At 37.3% G+C, this 16,068-nt stretch overlaps 1 protein-coding gene and 1 long non-coding RNA gene across 8 annotated transcripts; one reads left to right on the forward strand and one right to left on the reverse strand.

Annotated features, from left to right (window-relative positions):
• Window positions 1-5,317: 5,317 nt before the first annotated feature.
• LOC133732504 (protein LHCP TRANSLOCATION DEFECT-like) lies at window positions 5,318-7,228 on the forward strand. 2 transcript variants are annotated; one of them, XM_062160064.1, is made up of 2 exons: window positions 5,318-5,467; window positions 6,874-7,228. In XM_062160064.1, exons 1-2 carry the CDS (start codon window positions 5,375-5,377, stop codon window positions 7,129-7,131), a joined length of 351 nt encoding a protein of 116 aa, XP_062016048.1. In that variant the 5' UTR covers window positions 5,318-5,374; the 3' UTR covers window positions 7,132-7,228. The 2 variants fall into 2 exon arrangements, 1 of the variants encoding a protein (XP_062016048.1); XR_009857160.1 differs by lacking the exon at window positions 5,318-5,467 and adding an exon at window positions 5,468-5,608 and having other exon boundaries at window positions 6,874-7,012.
• A 2,301-nt stretch (window positions 7,229-9,529) lies between these two features.
• On the reverse strand, window positions 9,530-14,398 carry LOC133732641 (uncharacterized). 6 transcript variants are annotated; one of them, XR_009857243.1, is made up of 13 exons: window positions 14,011-14,398; window positions 13,829-13,909; window positions 13,539-13,651; window positions 13,300-13,423; window positions 13,040-13,194; window positions 12,403-12,443; window positions 12,160-12,269; window positions 11,983-12,074; window positions 11,658-11,692; window positions 11,378-11,454; window positions 11,019-11,306; window positions 10,770-10,878; window positions 9,530-9,985 (listed from the first exon to the last, which is right to left on the reverse strand). It is a non-coding gene; the product is annotated as an uncharacterized LOC133732641 (long non-coding RNA). The 6 variants fall into 6 exon arrangements; XR_009857241.1 differs by having other exon boundaries at window positions 13,280-13,426; XR_009857242.1 differs by having other exon boundaries at window positions 9,532-9,985; window positions 11,430-11,454; window positions 13,280-13,423.
• Between the last annotated feature and the right edge of the window lie 1,670 nt (window positions 14,399-16,068).

Genomic DNA, 16,068 nt, shown 5'->3' on the forward strand with positions numbered 1-16,068 from the left:
TTAACCCCATTAAGATGTGGCACCTTAAACTTGGTCATATTAGCCAAGATAGAATTCACAAATTATCCAAAAATGGATACTTAGAGTCATTAGGATCTGATCCTATGCCTACTTGTGAGTCTTGTCTAAAAGGAAAAATGACCAAGTCACATTATGGTGGACAAAGAACAAGAGTTAAAGAACTCCTAGGCCTAATACATACCGATGTATGTGGTCCCATGTCCACTATTAGTAGAGGTGGATTCTCATACTTCATAACCTTTACCGATGATTATTCTCGGTTTGGTTATTTATACCTTATGAAGAACAAATCTGAAGCCTTTGAAAAGTTCAAAGAATTTAAGAATGAAGTTGAGAAACAAACCGACAGAAGTATTAAGGCTCTAAGATCTGATCGAGGAGGCGAATACTTAAGCAATGAGTTTATTGATTATCTCAAACAAGAAGGCATTGTTTCTTCATTAGCTCCTCCTGGAACACCACAACTCAATGGTGTCTCTGAAAGGAGAAATCGAACTTTGTTAGACATGGTTCGTTCCATGATGAGCTATACTGATTTACCTATATCCTTTTGGGGATATGCACTTCAAACAGCAATTTATTTGTTGAATAAAGTGCCTTCCAAGTCCGTCCCTCTTACACCATATGAGATGTGGCATGGGAAGAAACCAAGTCTCAATCATATTAAGATTTGGGGTTGTCCAGCTTATGTCAAAAGACTAGAAGCAGGCAAGCTTGAAGCTAGATCAAGCAAGTGTTTATTTGTGGGATATCCTAAAGATAGTTTAGGATATTATTTCTATCAACCTGAAGAACAAAAGGTGTTTGTTAGCAGGAATGCCACTTTCCTTGAAAGGGACTACGTCCTTGATGGAAATGTTGAGCAAATGGTAGAACTCAAGGAAGTGTCCAACAAGCCACAAACTAACACTCCATTTCCCATTGAACAACTTCCTGAACCAACTATAACACAAACTCCAAGAATTTCTAGTAGGATCGGGATACCTCCCAAGAGGTATGGTTTGTGTCATGAAAGCCTTGGGGAGTTAAATCTCCTTGGTGACAATGAAAACCTGTATGATCCTTCTAGTTATAATGAAGCAATGTCAAATGTTGACTCAAAGCAATGGCAAGAAGCCATGGAATCCGAGATTGACTCTATGTATACCAATCAAGTCTGGACTCTCGTTGACCCTCCACCTGGTATTAGACCAATTGGAAACAAATGGGTCTTCAAGAAAAAGATAGGTTCAGATGGTAAAATAGAAACCTACAAAGCAAGGTTGGTGGCAAAGGGCTATAAGCAAAGAGAGGGCATTGACTATGAAGATACGTTCTCTCCTGTTGCCATGGTTAAATCTATGCGGATATTATTTGCTATAGCTGCTCACTATGATTATGAGATATGGCAAATGGACGTAAAGACTGCCTTTCTGAATGGCAACCTTGAGGAAGACCTTTATATGGATCAACCTGAAGGCTTTACGTCTAAAGATGACATTCATAAAGTGTGTAAGCTTTATAGGTCCATCTATGGACTCAAGCAAGCTTCAAGGAGTTGGAACATCCGTTTTGATGATGCAGTCAAATCTTTTGGTTTCACACAAAACATGGATGAACCTTGTGTTTACAAGAAGGTCAGTGGGAGTGCTGTTGTGTTCCTTGTACTTTATGTAGATGACATCCTACTATTTGGGAATGATGTAGGAATGTTATCTTCAATTAAAGTTTGGTTGTCCAAGACCTTCCTTATGAAGGATCTTGGAGAAGCTGCCTATGTACTAGGAATAAAGATCTATAGAGACAGATCAAAAAGATTAATTGGATTATCTCAATCCTTGTACATAGACAAAGTGCTGAATAGATTTCACATGGAACAATCTAGGAAGGGTTTTCTGCCTGTCAGACATGGCATTCACCTTTCTAAGAAAATGTGCCCACAAACGATTGAGGAAGTGCAGAAGATGAGCAAGATCCCATATGCATCTGCAATAGGGAGCCTCATGTATGCGATGCTATGCACAAGACCTGATATCAGTTATGGCGTAAGCATAACTAGTCGATATCAGTCCAATCCAGGTTTAGAACATTGGAATGCTGTTAAGAATATCCTTAAGTACTTGAGAAGGACTAAAGATTTATTCCTCGTTTATGGAGGTGGTGATTTGCAATCAGAGTTGCAAGTGGAAGCATACACAGACTCAGATTTTCAATCTGATGTGAATGACAGAAAATCCACATCAGGGTTTGTCTTCACCTTGAATGGAGGTGCAGTAAATTGGAGAAGCTGCAAACAAAGTGTTACTGCAGATTCCACTACTGAGGCAGAATACATTGCAGCTGCAGAGGCTGCAAAGGAAGCAGTTTGGATGAAAAAGTTCATCACTGAACTTGATGTTGTTCCTACCATTGAGTCACCGATTCCACTTTTCTGTGACAACAATGGGGCAATTGCTCAAGCCAAGGAACCAAGGTCTCATCAAAAATCCAAACACATCGAAAGACGTTTCCATATCATAAGGGAGATTGTTAATCGTGGAGACGTTAACATTCTCAAAGTAGCATCTGTTGATAACATATCAGATCCATTCACTAAGCCTTTATCACAAGCAAAGCTAGAACAACATCTTGAGAAGATGGGTGTACGTTTCATGGCTGATTGGGTTTAGTACAAGTGGGAGATTGAAGGAATTGTGTCCTAAAACAATCATTTTGATGTAATTATTATTGTAATTATTATTATTCAAAAGGGCAAGTTTATTGTTCATTGCTTATATTTAATATTTGATTGAACAAGGTCCAAGGAATATGAGTTAAAGAGAAAGTAATCTAAAGAGTTAGATGTGTGAGACCTTTACTCTTTCACACTCTTATCCTAAAAGATTCCTAGTCATAGGATTATCACTTGGACATTGATAATCCGGAAAGACTAGCACATACTATGTATGCTCAATATGGAGGATGATATGTCTCTTGTCATTTGTGTAGAGACACTAATACAAGTATGTGGGTGCTCTTAACTTAAAGAGTACACTGAACGCGATCATTAGAGTTCTTGTATGGAGTCTTACTTACATGTCAAACTTGAACTCTAAATTGCAATAATACAAATTAGTCCTTTGACCTGAGACACCATAGTTGTCTTATGAGTGAATGAATTATCTCTTGATGATGCAATAACATTGTGTCCCTTAATGGATATAATAGATGCATTCATTGGTATAATCAATTCGGTCATGGAGACATGTGAGTGTACAATAAGGAATCTCTATCCTTAAGTAAATAAGGTGTATGTTCAAAGATGTGATTCAATGAGTCTTTGGCCAAAACATTGAATGAGATTAAAAAAGGAGTTTTTTAATCACATTCTAAGAATCACATAAGAATGAAAATCACATTAGGGGATTGACATATCAATTCCATACCCCGATGATGTGATTTAGAACATAGTGTTAGAGAAGGACTGTATTGTATTGTAATTCCAATTGAATAGGTTCTTTGTCATTCTACATTAACTAGGGTAGTCATGATATGTTGCAAGACGTCACTCATGACTTGTGAAGTCCCCGAGAATTAATAAACATTTATAATCCTAATAACAAGGGAGAATCAAAAATGGAGTTTTTGATTCGTAAACAAAATAGAATGGTTTCTATAAACTTCACTGCCTTGTTAATTAGAACCTAAGAGATCGCACACCATATAAGTGGATCCTTGAGATTGTATATGAAGAAGATTAAACAAGAGTTGGTTATGACCAAATAATTAATTAGATTTATTATTTGGACATAATTAGGTTTTTCGGGTAAAACCGAACCTATTGGGCCTAAACGATTGTCGGGCTTTTCGTGTGGACTTGGGCTTCACTAAATGAGATTTAAATGAAAGCCCAAGACACATTTTTAGTGCCCAATAACAAGTATGGACCAGCCAAAATATTGGCTTTATGAAAGTCAATATTTTCTTTTAGTAATTAGAGTTATTTCCTATTATATAAAAGTGAAAGCATGGACAAAGAGAATAAGTGTGTCTCCACACTATTATTTTCAGTAGAGAGAGAGAAAGAGTTCTCTCTTGGTCCATTTTTCAGAAATTAAAGGAAAGAAGAACACTGGCATAATTTCTTCTTTTCTTTCATCTTTCTTCATCTCTTGATTCACTTGGTGAAGATCCTTAGAGGCCATATCCTTTTGTGGCTCTACTTGTTACATCAAGGAGAATATTACAAGCACAAGGAGTACAAGAAGGAGTTCTTAATTCAAGGTGCTTCAAGGTGGAGGAAACACACACAAGGAGAGATCAAGGAGAGGAACTTTGGTGGTTCACTTGGATCGGATTAAAATCACGCTCCAAGGGTGAGTAGAACATAAACTCCCTCTTTGTTCTTCCTTACTATGCATGCTATGTTTATATACATATCACAATAAGCCAAGATCATGGGTTAAAGGAATGGATTTTATGTTTAGTTAGTAGTTTAATTGTTAAACTTATTCCGCACTAATTAAAAAGTTTTGAAATCCATCCATTCCTTCACTTTGTGCGGGTCAGAAAGATACCCGACATCAGCAAAATCCATCAAAACATCACCACTGATTTGATGGAGTGAGGGAGGACGCCGCCCACAGGTGGAGGTGGAGGTGGTGGCGGCGCCGACGCTGGCGACACCGTTCTTGTTGGTGGCAACGACCCTATGGCCTATGGAGTGATTGGAGTCCGATTCCATCTTATCATCCATTCTTTTCTCTTTGTAGGGATAGAACAAACTCATATCTATCGTACCTTTTAAGTATTAAAAGATTGTCTTTACACCAGTCCAATGGCGTCGCGTTGGAGTAAGGTTATGTCTAACCAACAAGTTCACAAGAGATGAGGTGTCCGGTCTTGCATTGTGCTAAGTACAATAATGTGTATATTATACTTAGGTAAATACTTTTGCTACTAACACATCCTCTTTGTTATCCCTGGGACGAAACGGATCCCTCTTAGAGTCAAGACTACGGATGACCATGGGAGTGCTTATAGGTTTGACTTTATTAAAATGCCTAAGCATCCATTGACACGGTGTTCAAGTTCTGAACCGAGACAAAATCTTGTTCTCCCAAGTTCCTTCATCTCAAACTCGGATTTCAAATGTTTAGCAGTTTCTTTTAACTCATCAAGGGTTCCAATTATGTTCATCAACATAAACAATGAAAATTGCAAATTCAGAACGTGTCATGGAAACGCGGGGGCATTGTTCATCATATCCCTTCCCAATCAAGTAGTCACTTATTGAGCGTTTTAACCTCATTGCAAACGCGCCCCGTGATCTAGGACCCTGGGCAGCAGCCTTTCACCTTCAAAATTGGCCAAGGTTCTGTCATAAAAGGATGGGATGAAGGTATCCTTGGAATGCAAGTTGGAGAAGTTGCTCGTCTGTGGTGCTCTCCTGATTATGCTTATGGACCTAGTGGATTTCCAGCCTGGGGTATACAACCTAATTCAGTTTTGGTCTTTGAGATTGAACTACTAAGAGTTGGAATATCTGCAAATCTATACGATATTCTAAGTAACTTGCTTCGCCTCAGGAATATACAATTATCATGAAAAATGTTGTATTCAAATCTTGGTGAGTATATCCTTTATTGTTCTCATCAGCATATGGGTTGGCTAAATCTCTACCCTTTTATGATATATTTTCTTCTCGAGTTTTGGACGTCTGATTGGTTGCACCATGATTGGAGTATAAGAAAGATAATTATCATCTGTTTCAAAAGAAAAATAGAGATAGTCCACAACTGTATGATAGGGTGCTGTATGATATGATGATCCACCATCAGGGCAGGTAGTTGAAACATATAGTTTCTTAACAATTAATTTACTCAATAGAGCCATGACATACACAGAACAAAAGACCTTGCCAGAATTTATTGCAGTGCAGGCCTTTTTTTTTTTTTTTTTTTCTGGGTTTTATAAAGGCACAAGGTGATCGAAGCATCAATTCTTTGGTCCTTGAAACGTTGTTTAGTTGAAAATTCAATAGTAAAAGCTGATTATTGGCCTCTAAGAGTAGTGTGGTGTGTCCATGGAAGATGCTCATATATGTATAACTGAAAAGTTGTTAGAAACAGATAACTTGATCGGTCCTCTGTGAGGTTTCATATGTGGCATGACAGAACTCAAATATTATAAATTTCGGGATTTGCTTCATGTTAAACTAATTTGCATATATGCATGTATGTTAACATTAGCAAGATGATATCCTTGTTTGTTGCCATATTAAGAGAAGCTTTCTCATGTATGTTAAAATTATGTTAAAATTTGTCAAAATAATGTGACTAGGGAGAACTTTAGACTTGGTGCTAAGCATCTATTGAAAGCATAAACATAACTCTTTTTCAGAGACCTTAGGCTTGAGTTCGGTATGCATCGTACCTGCAATTGGATTTGGAAAACATTACACTTATTTATCTGTATACATACTGTAGAAGTCCTAGTTTGAGGTTGTCATATGCTTTTTGTGGATGAATTAAAATTGGCTTTTATCCAGCAATTGATGAGTCTTTAGTTTCTCTGTTCACTGGTTGACCTTTTTTATTTTCTAAACAATGTACCCGTTGATATATACTGTTGGCGGTCGTTAGCTTTTCTATCAATGCATCATTTTTGGAAAAATAAAACTGAAGCAGGGCTTTTGACAGCAGGTAAAGTGTTTGTGTTATTAATCGGTTCACAGTTGCACTCCACTTTTTAAGGAGTGCAAATGGTAATACATGTTCAAAATTCCAGTGCTAAAGTCGCTCCCCATTTTCTTTAAAGCTAAATTTTCAACTAGAATCATGATTTGTTGTATGTAGGCAAAGAATCGATCTGATACGTGCCTTTTGATTACAGTATTTCAACTACATGGGAATGCTTGCTGTTGAGGGTACGTATGATAAGATGAATGCTCTTTTAAGCCAAAATATCCACCCAGTAGATATTCTATTGTTGATGGCTGCCTCAGAAGGTGACAAGCCGAAAATTGAAGAACTTTTAAGAGCCGGAGCTAGTTACTCTGTTAAAGATGCTGATGGGCGAACAGCTCTTGATAGGGCTGCAAGTGATGAAATTAAAGACTTCATTCTTGGTTTTTCAGTTCAAAAAGCATGATTGGTTAAGTTTGGTTTAATATTTTGTTGTGCTTGATGACTTTGTCAGAATCACATCATGTAATAAATTCTACAGCAGACTTTTGCATTTTTTTGAATTATTATCTTCTTCATTTTTTGTGTTGAATGAACAATATATTGATTTATCAAATGATAAAATACAATACTCAAGGAGTTAAAAATGATTATCTAGAACCAGAAGTTTTAACTGTTTTAATAAGCATGGTTGTCCCAAAAGAACAGGAACTCTTTGGACGGCAACTGCTCACATAATTACTACAATATATGGGTATGAGGTTCTGTGTTTAGCTTAGGTCATAGCTAGCTCAAAAGATTTAATTCTATTAACTTTTTAGTATTCTCCAATATTTCAACTAATTCTCAAAGAAAGTTGGAAGCAATCAATTAACAATATAATATGCTTGTCATATATGTTTACCAGCCAACTCTATTATATATTCATATCACATACTATACATCTAATATCTACAGTGGAAAATGAGTTTCACATTGTGCTATTGTGACAGACATGTCATGAGGAATTGAATGGATTTAGCACCATCTTGCCTCACAATGCATGATAGCCCCGTTCCGGGGACAAGATTTGTAACATCAACATTAGCAGGTGGGATTATAAACACTAGTGAAAAATCTATAGCTAATAAATAAACGCCACTCCGTAACTTCGCAACAATCATATGGCTAATGACACAACCCATTAGATAGACCATATTTTTTTTAGATGGAGGCGTTGGTATTGTAGTCTGTGATGAGCATGGTACCTGTATCGCAGCAATGACACGTTATTTCCCTCATGTCCTAGCCTCTCTGCTATTCACATGGAAGCTGAGGCTTGTAGGGCTGGAATTCTTTTGGCTATTCATCCATGTTGGGATACCTTTGACCTTGAAAGTGATTGCTCACTTGTGGTGGCTGCGTTGCAACAAAATGTGGAAGATCGATCTGAGGTAGGGCGTATTATCGATGATTGTAAGTCATATTTGACATCTTTACACTCTATTCAAATTAGGCATATCTTCCGAGAAGCAAATTGTCACACCCCGAATTTTGAATAAAGGAATTCAAATCCGAAACGCGAAAACTTAACAAGCGCAAGAAAACACTTCGAATATTTTTCATTTAAACTATGCAACAAACAAACCAAGCTCATCAATGTCAGTACCAACTCGTTCTTTAGAGTCACATATTACATTACAAAGAGTTTACAAATTAAACTGAATGACAATTCAATAAGTAAACTCACCCACACTCTCTCACTACACAGAGGAAGATTTAAAACTAAAAGTACCCTTCGACGTCCACGCTACCGAACGTACACCTCAGCTTCGACAACGATCACTCGATATTCTAACCTGCACAATAACCCCTACACTATGGAATAGTGCACCGGGTTGAAATAACAAACCCGGTAAGCTTTTGCAAGCTCGTATGAGTAAACCTAGAAAACCACTAAAACACATTTTTGATCCAAGGACAACAAATCAACACAAATAAATACCGGTAATCCCTGCATAGAAATTTAGTTCAGGAGATCACCCCAAAAGCACAAAATTCAAAATAGAAATCATAGTAATCCCTGCATATAGCTTAGTTCAGGAGATTACTTAAAAATCAACAATAGAAGTGAAAAAGAAAAAGAAATAAAGAAACCAAACAATAGAAATGAAAAAGGAAATTAATTAAAGAAATCAACCTCACGCTAATGAATCCTTCCAAAACTCAACACCTTTTACCAAAAGGACAATTACAAGTCACCCCGTGACAAAATCATAGGAAATGTTAACCTAACAAATCAATATGAAAATCCGGTCCACACTACTACAATAAGTTAATCAGACGACAGATATTTGGAGTTGTGTGATGACCAGCCTCACTGTGGTCTAAACGAGTGTTGTGTGATTGAAAAATCACACAACGGTGATTTCACCGTTGTGTGACAATACTTTGCTCAACAGAATACCTGTTTCCGTTGTGTGAATTCTGCGCAGGCATGTGTTTGCCATGGCATGCGCGAGGATGTGTCGACACATTCAAACAACAGAAGAAGGAATTCGCCGTTGTCTGAGATTCATAACACACAACAGATATAACTCATTCTTTGTTGTCTGAGGTTCATAACACACAACAGATTTTTCCAAAAAAAAAAACACACAACAGATATTACTTATTCTTTGTTGTCTGAGATATGTAACACACAACAGACACTACTCATTCTTTGTTGTGTGTTATGTATCTCACACAACAGAACTTTGTTTTCTTTTGTTGTTGGTTGTTAGTTCACACAACCACTATATTTGGTTAGCTGTGGTGTGAATATTGTAATCAAATTGGCAATCAAATTGGCTAATAGCCAATTACTGTTGTAGGAGAAGCCTTAATTTTGAACTCATTTACAGTCATACAATACATTGTTTTGTATTGTGTTGTATGAGATCAATGCTAGGTGCAATCATACAAAATCAATGCTAGAGATTATTACCAATGAACAATAATTTTATATTAATGCTAAAAGCAACTTTGATACATCAAAACAAACTCCAATCGATTCACTATATACAATTTTATAAGCATTTAAACATTTCATTGAACTAAGCCTTCCAATTTCATAAGCTATATAAGATTGTGTTCGATCCTCACCCACAAGCAATGCTGCAATACGAGCAATCCAATTTCCATCTTGTGCAGCATATGCTTGAAGATTATGATGGAAAAGTTCATTATCTTGTGCAGCATTAGCTCTAGATTCATCTCCTACATGGAATCTTAGGCCTGAATCCACACCCAACTTGGATGCCAAGGACAGTTGCCTTTGCTGCTGTGTCAACATCATATTTCTGCATAAAAAAAAAAGAAAAAAGAACATGGCAGAAACACAAACAAAGAAAGTTAGGACCAGTTTCTAACTTTTGGCAAATGATCCATTACAATACCAACGTGATCTTAGACACCTGAAAACCTTATTTTTAATGCTTTCTCATCCTCTCTGAGATAGATGCATGCACAAGACCTTATTTTTATGTCTTCATTGAATCAATTAGAGTAAACCAAATGCTGGTGGTCAAGATGAAGTCTAACAAAATAATGCACAACATCACATTCGACATACCAGTACATAATTGTGAATCCAGCATACTACGAATATACTTACCAAGGATACTACTGGGACACTATCATAAGTAGGATTCCAACATATGTACACTATCATATGTAGCATACAAGCAATAACCACAAATTTTCAGGCCAATTGACTTATTCGGTATGCACTAACTCTTGTCGAGTCACCAAGTGACCAAGCAATATCTTATAACAGAGTATAAAATGTCCAAAATCCAAAGTAGAGTTTTTCATTTATTAAGCTGCATAATATTCAGAAGCCAAAGAACATCCAGCAGGCCAAATTTATGTTTGTATTTGAACAGATCACTCCAAAAATCACCCAACTCATCTGGAAGAGTTCATGGACATTTTTTAATGATTGCAATAAGCTACCGCTATAAAGATCCCAGGAGTACATGAACTGGCCAAATGTACTGACCTTGATTAGTTATTTATTTATGAGATTGGTACTGCAAGCTTAGTGCAAGTTAACATTAAATAAAGAGATGCCCATGAACTCACCTTGACAAATTAACTGGCCATATCAGACCCGCTGGCTATCTGGAAACCTATAGTAGACAGCAAATCCTGGCATGTTTCCACACTCGCGCTCATAAATAGATTCATCACTCTGTTAAAGAAGCATGATACCATAAATCCAATCAAAAATGGGAAAAGAATATACGAGAGTTTCAATTAATACTATCAAAAGACCCTTTTATATGACACATAACTCGTAAGATACAAGAATGAAAAGAAATAAATTATCACCTTCCAATAGTAAGCAATTTTCAAGGTCTCACAGAGAAACTTCCCCAGTCTACCAACTTCAGATTCACTGCAGCAGCAGCATATCATAGGCTGTAAGGTTCTACATATAAGAACATCCATGTGGTTGACTGTGCTAAAAAATGGTGTCCCCAGGGAATGAAGAGTATGCATAAACATGGCACAATAGACAGCATCTGGCATGCTGAAAGTACAGCGAGGAAATATACAACGCTGAAGGAATTCCATGTTGATCTTTAAAGTATCAAGACAAGAACTCAACCATTTGCCCTGCAAGATGCAAATTTGTTTAGTGATATGAAGTTTGACAATGGAAGGAAGAGAGAGAGAGGACTTGGTACTCTTGGAAGTATATAATAGGTTTCAAAGGAAGCTTTCCATTTGTTCCATCACCTTCTAGCATTGAATGCCTCTCTCTCTGCCAATACAGATAATAAACAATTCAGATACATAATTTGCATTTCAAACTAGGCACAGATTACATAACATTTAAAAGAACAACTTATATACAAGTAAAAGAAATGCTATTGTTAAGACAATTGGAATCTAAAGTTGCTACTCAATTGTTCTAGCTGGAAAAATACAAACGAGAGAATGAAGTTTTGAACAGAACCACATTACTTTCAAATGGCCCCATTTAGGTTGCCCCAACATTCCTGCATAAAGAAAGAGATGAATTTTCATGCTCAAGTAAAATAATAGTTATTTATAGAATTACTACGTCAAAATTTGACCTTTAATTACTTTAAGGTAAAGAAAGATGTGAGAGAGATGATGAGGGTTAGCTTTATGGCCCTTGATATGGGAAGCTTATAAGATAGACTAACATTCAACAAATTAGATATGATTTTCCAACTAAAGCAATGTCCAAAGATTGATCATTTGCCAGACAAAGGATACATGAATGACAAGGTAACATATCCCATCCAAAATGCTTTGTGCGTACCATATTCATCCATAGGAGCATCGTAATCATAGCTAGCAGCGATGAAAAGACCACCAGCTAGCAGTTTGCCCAAAATTTGTTCCTCCATGGTACTGAAATCATAAAAACATGCAATTACGTTTATTGAGATGTTCAGGAATATGATTTAACTTGGTAACTTCTATAATATAACCTTACCATATAATAGTTAATGAATGATCCACCCTTTTGTATAAACTTCGTAACTGAAAATGCCAAACCCTCAGCTGGTCGGTAAGGAACTGCACCTCCAATATATCTCAGTAAACCTGCAGAAACGGAGTAAGTATAGCCAGAAGAAACTTATGAGACATTTATCAATGTAAACCTTACGATCGAGTAGGTTCTACTACTAGTACACGAACTGATTCGTATTATAGGTCACAAGCCTCAATAACTTACCATCCAGTCTAGGCTTCAGCCCACATCTTTGGTTTATAAGCCTTGTTTGGAGAGAAGTAGTCACAATAGAAGCCATATCAAGCGTTAATCTGTTGAGACAAACAAATCATTATGAAACAAAAAATAAATAATTAAAGAACCAAGATAACAAGGCACACTGAGGCAAATGACAAAACATGTTCTTAATAGCTGAAAAATTTAACCACAAACATGACTCTCAAATCAGGTTACAAAATACAAATCAAATGCATCTCCAGATCCCTAATATGAGAAAAGGCTTTAGTAATGTATACCTACAGCATTACAAATCCAAGCACATAATTAAACAAAAAGACCTGGCCATCATTCAATCATTACAAAACAAAACCTCCATGAAAACATAAATAAGTAATGACAATATGACCAACAGAAGAGAGAGAGAGAGAGAGAGAGAGAGAGAGAGAGAGAGAGATTGTAAAGATCAACCATGTGCAATGAAGAATCATTATTCATGTCTACCATGACAATCTCTAAGAAGACACACCATTGAGTAGCAACCCCACTAAGAAGACGGAAGATGACATGAACGCCATCCACAAATGGATTCCAGAACATGACAAGTAAAAGATTAAGAAAGATAAAAGTCAGACGGACTTACAACAGGATCAGGGGAATCATCTTGTTTGCACAGGACCCAGGGGAAACTAGTGTTTAGTCCCACAACCATTTGAGCTGCCCAGTCAATGTAGGCTTTACTTGGTGCACCAATTTCGTATTCCATGGGTCCATACTCATTCTCAATCTGTCAAAACACTGATAGTAAAAGATATTTCTCTCAGTTCCCCATTCATCTAGAGAAAATAAAGTAAAGAAAAAAAATGCAAGGGAAATTTTATACCTGAAGATTGGATTAGCTACCTGGGATAGATCTATAACCCTAGACATCCAGATCTGAAATTATTTCTTCGACCAAACAATATTCAGTCTGCAACCCTTCAATCTCAAATTCAAAATTTTGAACAAGGTTGTTGGCAGCTTAGACCTTCTTGTCACAGAAAGCGGAACTCAGCACAGCACGTCTCATTACAAAAGACAATATATTATGAAAAAACAAAAAACAAAACAAAAGCAAAGGAATTTGTTCCCAAAGGACTCACCTTTTTGATAAAAGGAAGAAGTCCTGAGACAGCAGAATGGATATAATCTCTGAGCTCAAGGTGCCGAGCTATATGAACAACCAAATTCATATTCTTCCTTCTCTCAACATCACCTTCAACCCAAAAACCAAGCAATTTCAAACATTATACCCTCATACACATGGGCTTTTATGATTTTCCTTTCTAGGTTCCCCAAATAATGGAAGAAAAACACAAACCCAATACCAAAAATTTTCCCAGAAACCACAAAGAAGAACTGAGCTTTATGATTGAATGAGAATAAAGCAAACCTGCAGGATAAATTCCTTTGAGGAAAACGATTGATGTGATTGCCACCTCCAAGAACTCAACCAGAATCTGAGCGGTTTCATCTGTGCAATATTCAATTTGAATTATAAGCACAAAGAAATAAACCCACTAAAACAGAGAAGAAAGAGAATTACTTGTAAGAGCAAGAGGTGCAGAAACTAACCTTGACTATGTTGCCGACGACTACGCCGTCCATGGCATGGTGGAAGAATTGGGAGCGCTAGGGTTTGGGAAGTTGGGCCCGGAATGTTCCCACCGTCCATATTGGCAACGCCACCTGCAGGAGCAGAAAAGAATTGAAATTAGACCCAAAAAGCTCTAATCTCAACAGCCAGATCGAGTAGGCCTCGTTCCCGCCGTCCTTCACCGGCGACGCCTTGTCGTTCAGCCTAAACTGGTGGAGCTTGGACGATGACTGGCACGGAATGAATCTGTTGCTGCACGTCGAAGTCTTCGACAGCGACGACGAGAGGCTCGAGATCCCCCGAAACGAGTTGGTCCAGTCACAGAGTCCAATCTTGCTGGCCATCGTTAAACGCTTGCAGATGGCTAGACTTCTCTCCATCAAACGTTCACGAAAGAGATAGCGAGGACTGAGAGAGAGAGAGAGGCTAGGTTTCGTGGAGGCTATTGTAAAACTGATGTCGAGAGAGAGGGTTGAGAGGGTCGAGAAGCTAGCTAGGAAAACAATTTTTTTTTTCTTTTGGATACGATGTGGCATGGCAATTAAACCTAACAACAAATTCGAAGTTACTCACACAACAGAAATCTCACCAACTGTCGTATGAGTGCACTACATAAATTCAAAATGTGAAAACATGGAGGGAAACATGCCGCCTACAGCATTTTGGCACAAAATGTTGCCGCCTATGTTCCTACTTCACACAACAGAATAGCTTAAATCTGTTGTCTGATGACCACAACTTACACTAGGCCTATCTAGGGGAAGACATTCAAGCAAGCTTACTCAAACTTTGGTGCTTAGTTTTTCAATCACACAACGGAAATAATGAAACCCGTTGTACCTAGTTGCCCAAATTTTAGTGTTTCAAGAGTCAACCAAGACACCAAAGTGGAGGGAAATCTGCCGCTAAATTTTTTAACACTCAGACGACGGACAATACTTAATTCCGTTGTGCAATGTAGTTTTGATAAAAAAGTTATCACTTTGTTGACATTCACACAACAGAATATCCCTAATACCGTTGTGCAATCGAGCTTACTTAAACACACAACAGATGATTTATGTTCTGTTGTGTGATTAGTGTTGTGTGATTAACTTTTTGTAGTAGTGCCAACCTGGACACGTTGGCAGACAAACTAGAGCTTTAACTGATCGTAACCACTCACCCGGCCAAAGACATGATTCCCGATATATTGCCTGAGGTCACAACCTGCGACCCAGAAATCCTTAGGTCAACCTGACCCTTAGATCAAAACATTTAAATAAGTCACTCTGGACCCAAAACATTACTCAAATCACCAAAAAGAGAAATCACAACCTGTGACGTCTACATCTTCAAACACTTTCCAAAACAATGGAAATATCATTTCCCACAATATATTATTTCCTGAAATTTATACCCCAAAACAATAACGAACTCACTCATACACATTGCTTGTATCACCACAAAATCACCAGCAGCTAATAAATGCTCAAATTAATATTCCAAATAAAATCACCATTATATTACTTTACCCAATGCCACACCATCTAGATATATATATATATACATAGTCATCCACTCAGGAATGCCTATTAATACCAACTATAGTTCACACGTCACGAAAATCGAGAAATTCGTTTTTATACTTAAAAACTCATTTTTCATACTTGTGAACCACAGTCCTATGAACCTTAGTCGATCGAGTTCATATCATTTAAAACAAATATTCATTTCCAAAAACGATTTACAATTATCAATTAATTCCTATTATTAAGTAACTCGGTTCGTAAATGAACCACGTGAGATTTACTCACCTCTAAATCATGCTGCGTCTTCTCTTACAGCAGATAATATATCGAATACGCTCCGTCAATCACCTAAGTACAATACGATCTTAACTTAGTACACGAATCGAAAACGAATAAAGTTCGAACCCCCTTTGAACTAAAATCCCGAAAGTAATGCCAATCGAGGCGAAACTTCATCCGAGACCACCCGAGGTCTCCGGAATACTTCTTCGATCAATATATCACAGTTACAAGTCGATCGGACGG

The sequence above is a fragment of the Rosa rugosa genome, chromosome 2 (assembly GCF_958449725.1).
Source record: "Rosa rugosa chromosome 2, drRosRugo1.1, whole genome shotgun sequence".
NCBI classification, from domain to species: domain Eukaryota; kingdom Viridiplantae; phylum Streptophyta; class Magnoliopsida; order Rosales; family Rosaceae; genus Rosa; species Rosa rugosa.

Bases quoted from the DNA above. Each gene is read 5' to 3' on its own strand.
- LOC133732504 (XM_062160064.1), top strand. From the start codon at position 5,375: ATGAAGGTATCCTTGGAATGCAAGTTGGAGAAGTTGCTCGTCTGTGGT. The intron at 5,468-6,873 runs GTATACAACCTA...TTTTGATTACAG, and splicing joins TAGTGGATTTCCAGCCTGGG to TATTTCAACTACATGGGAAT.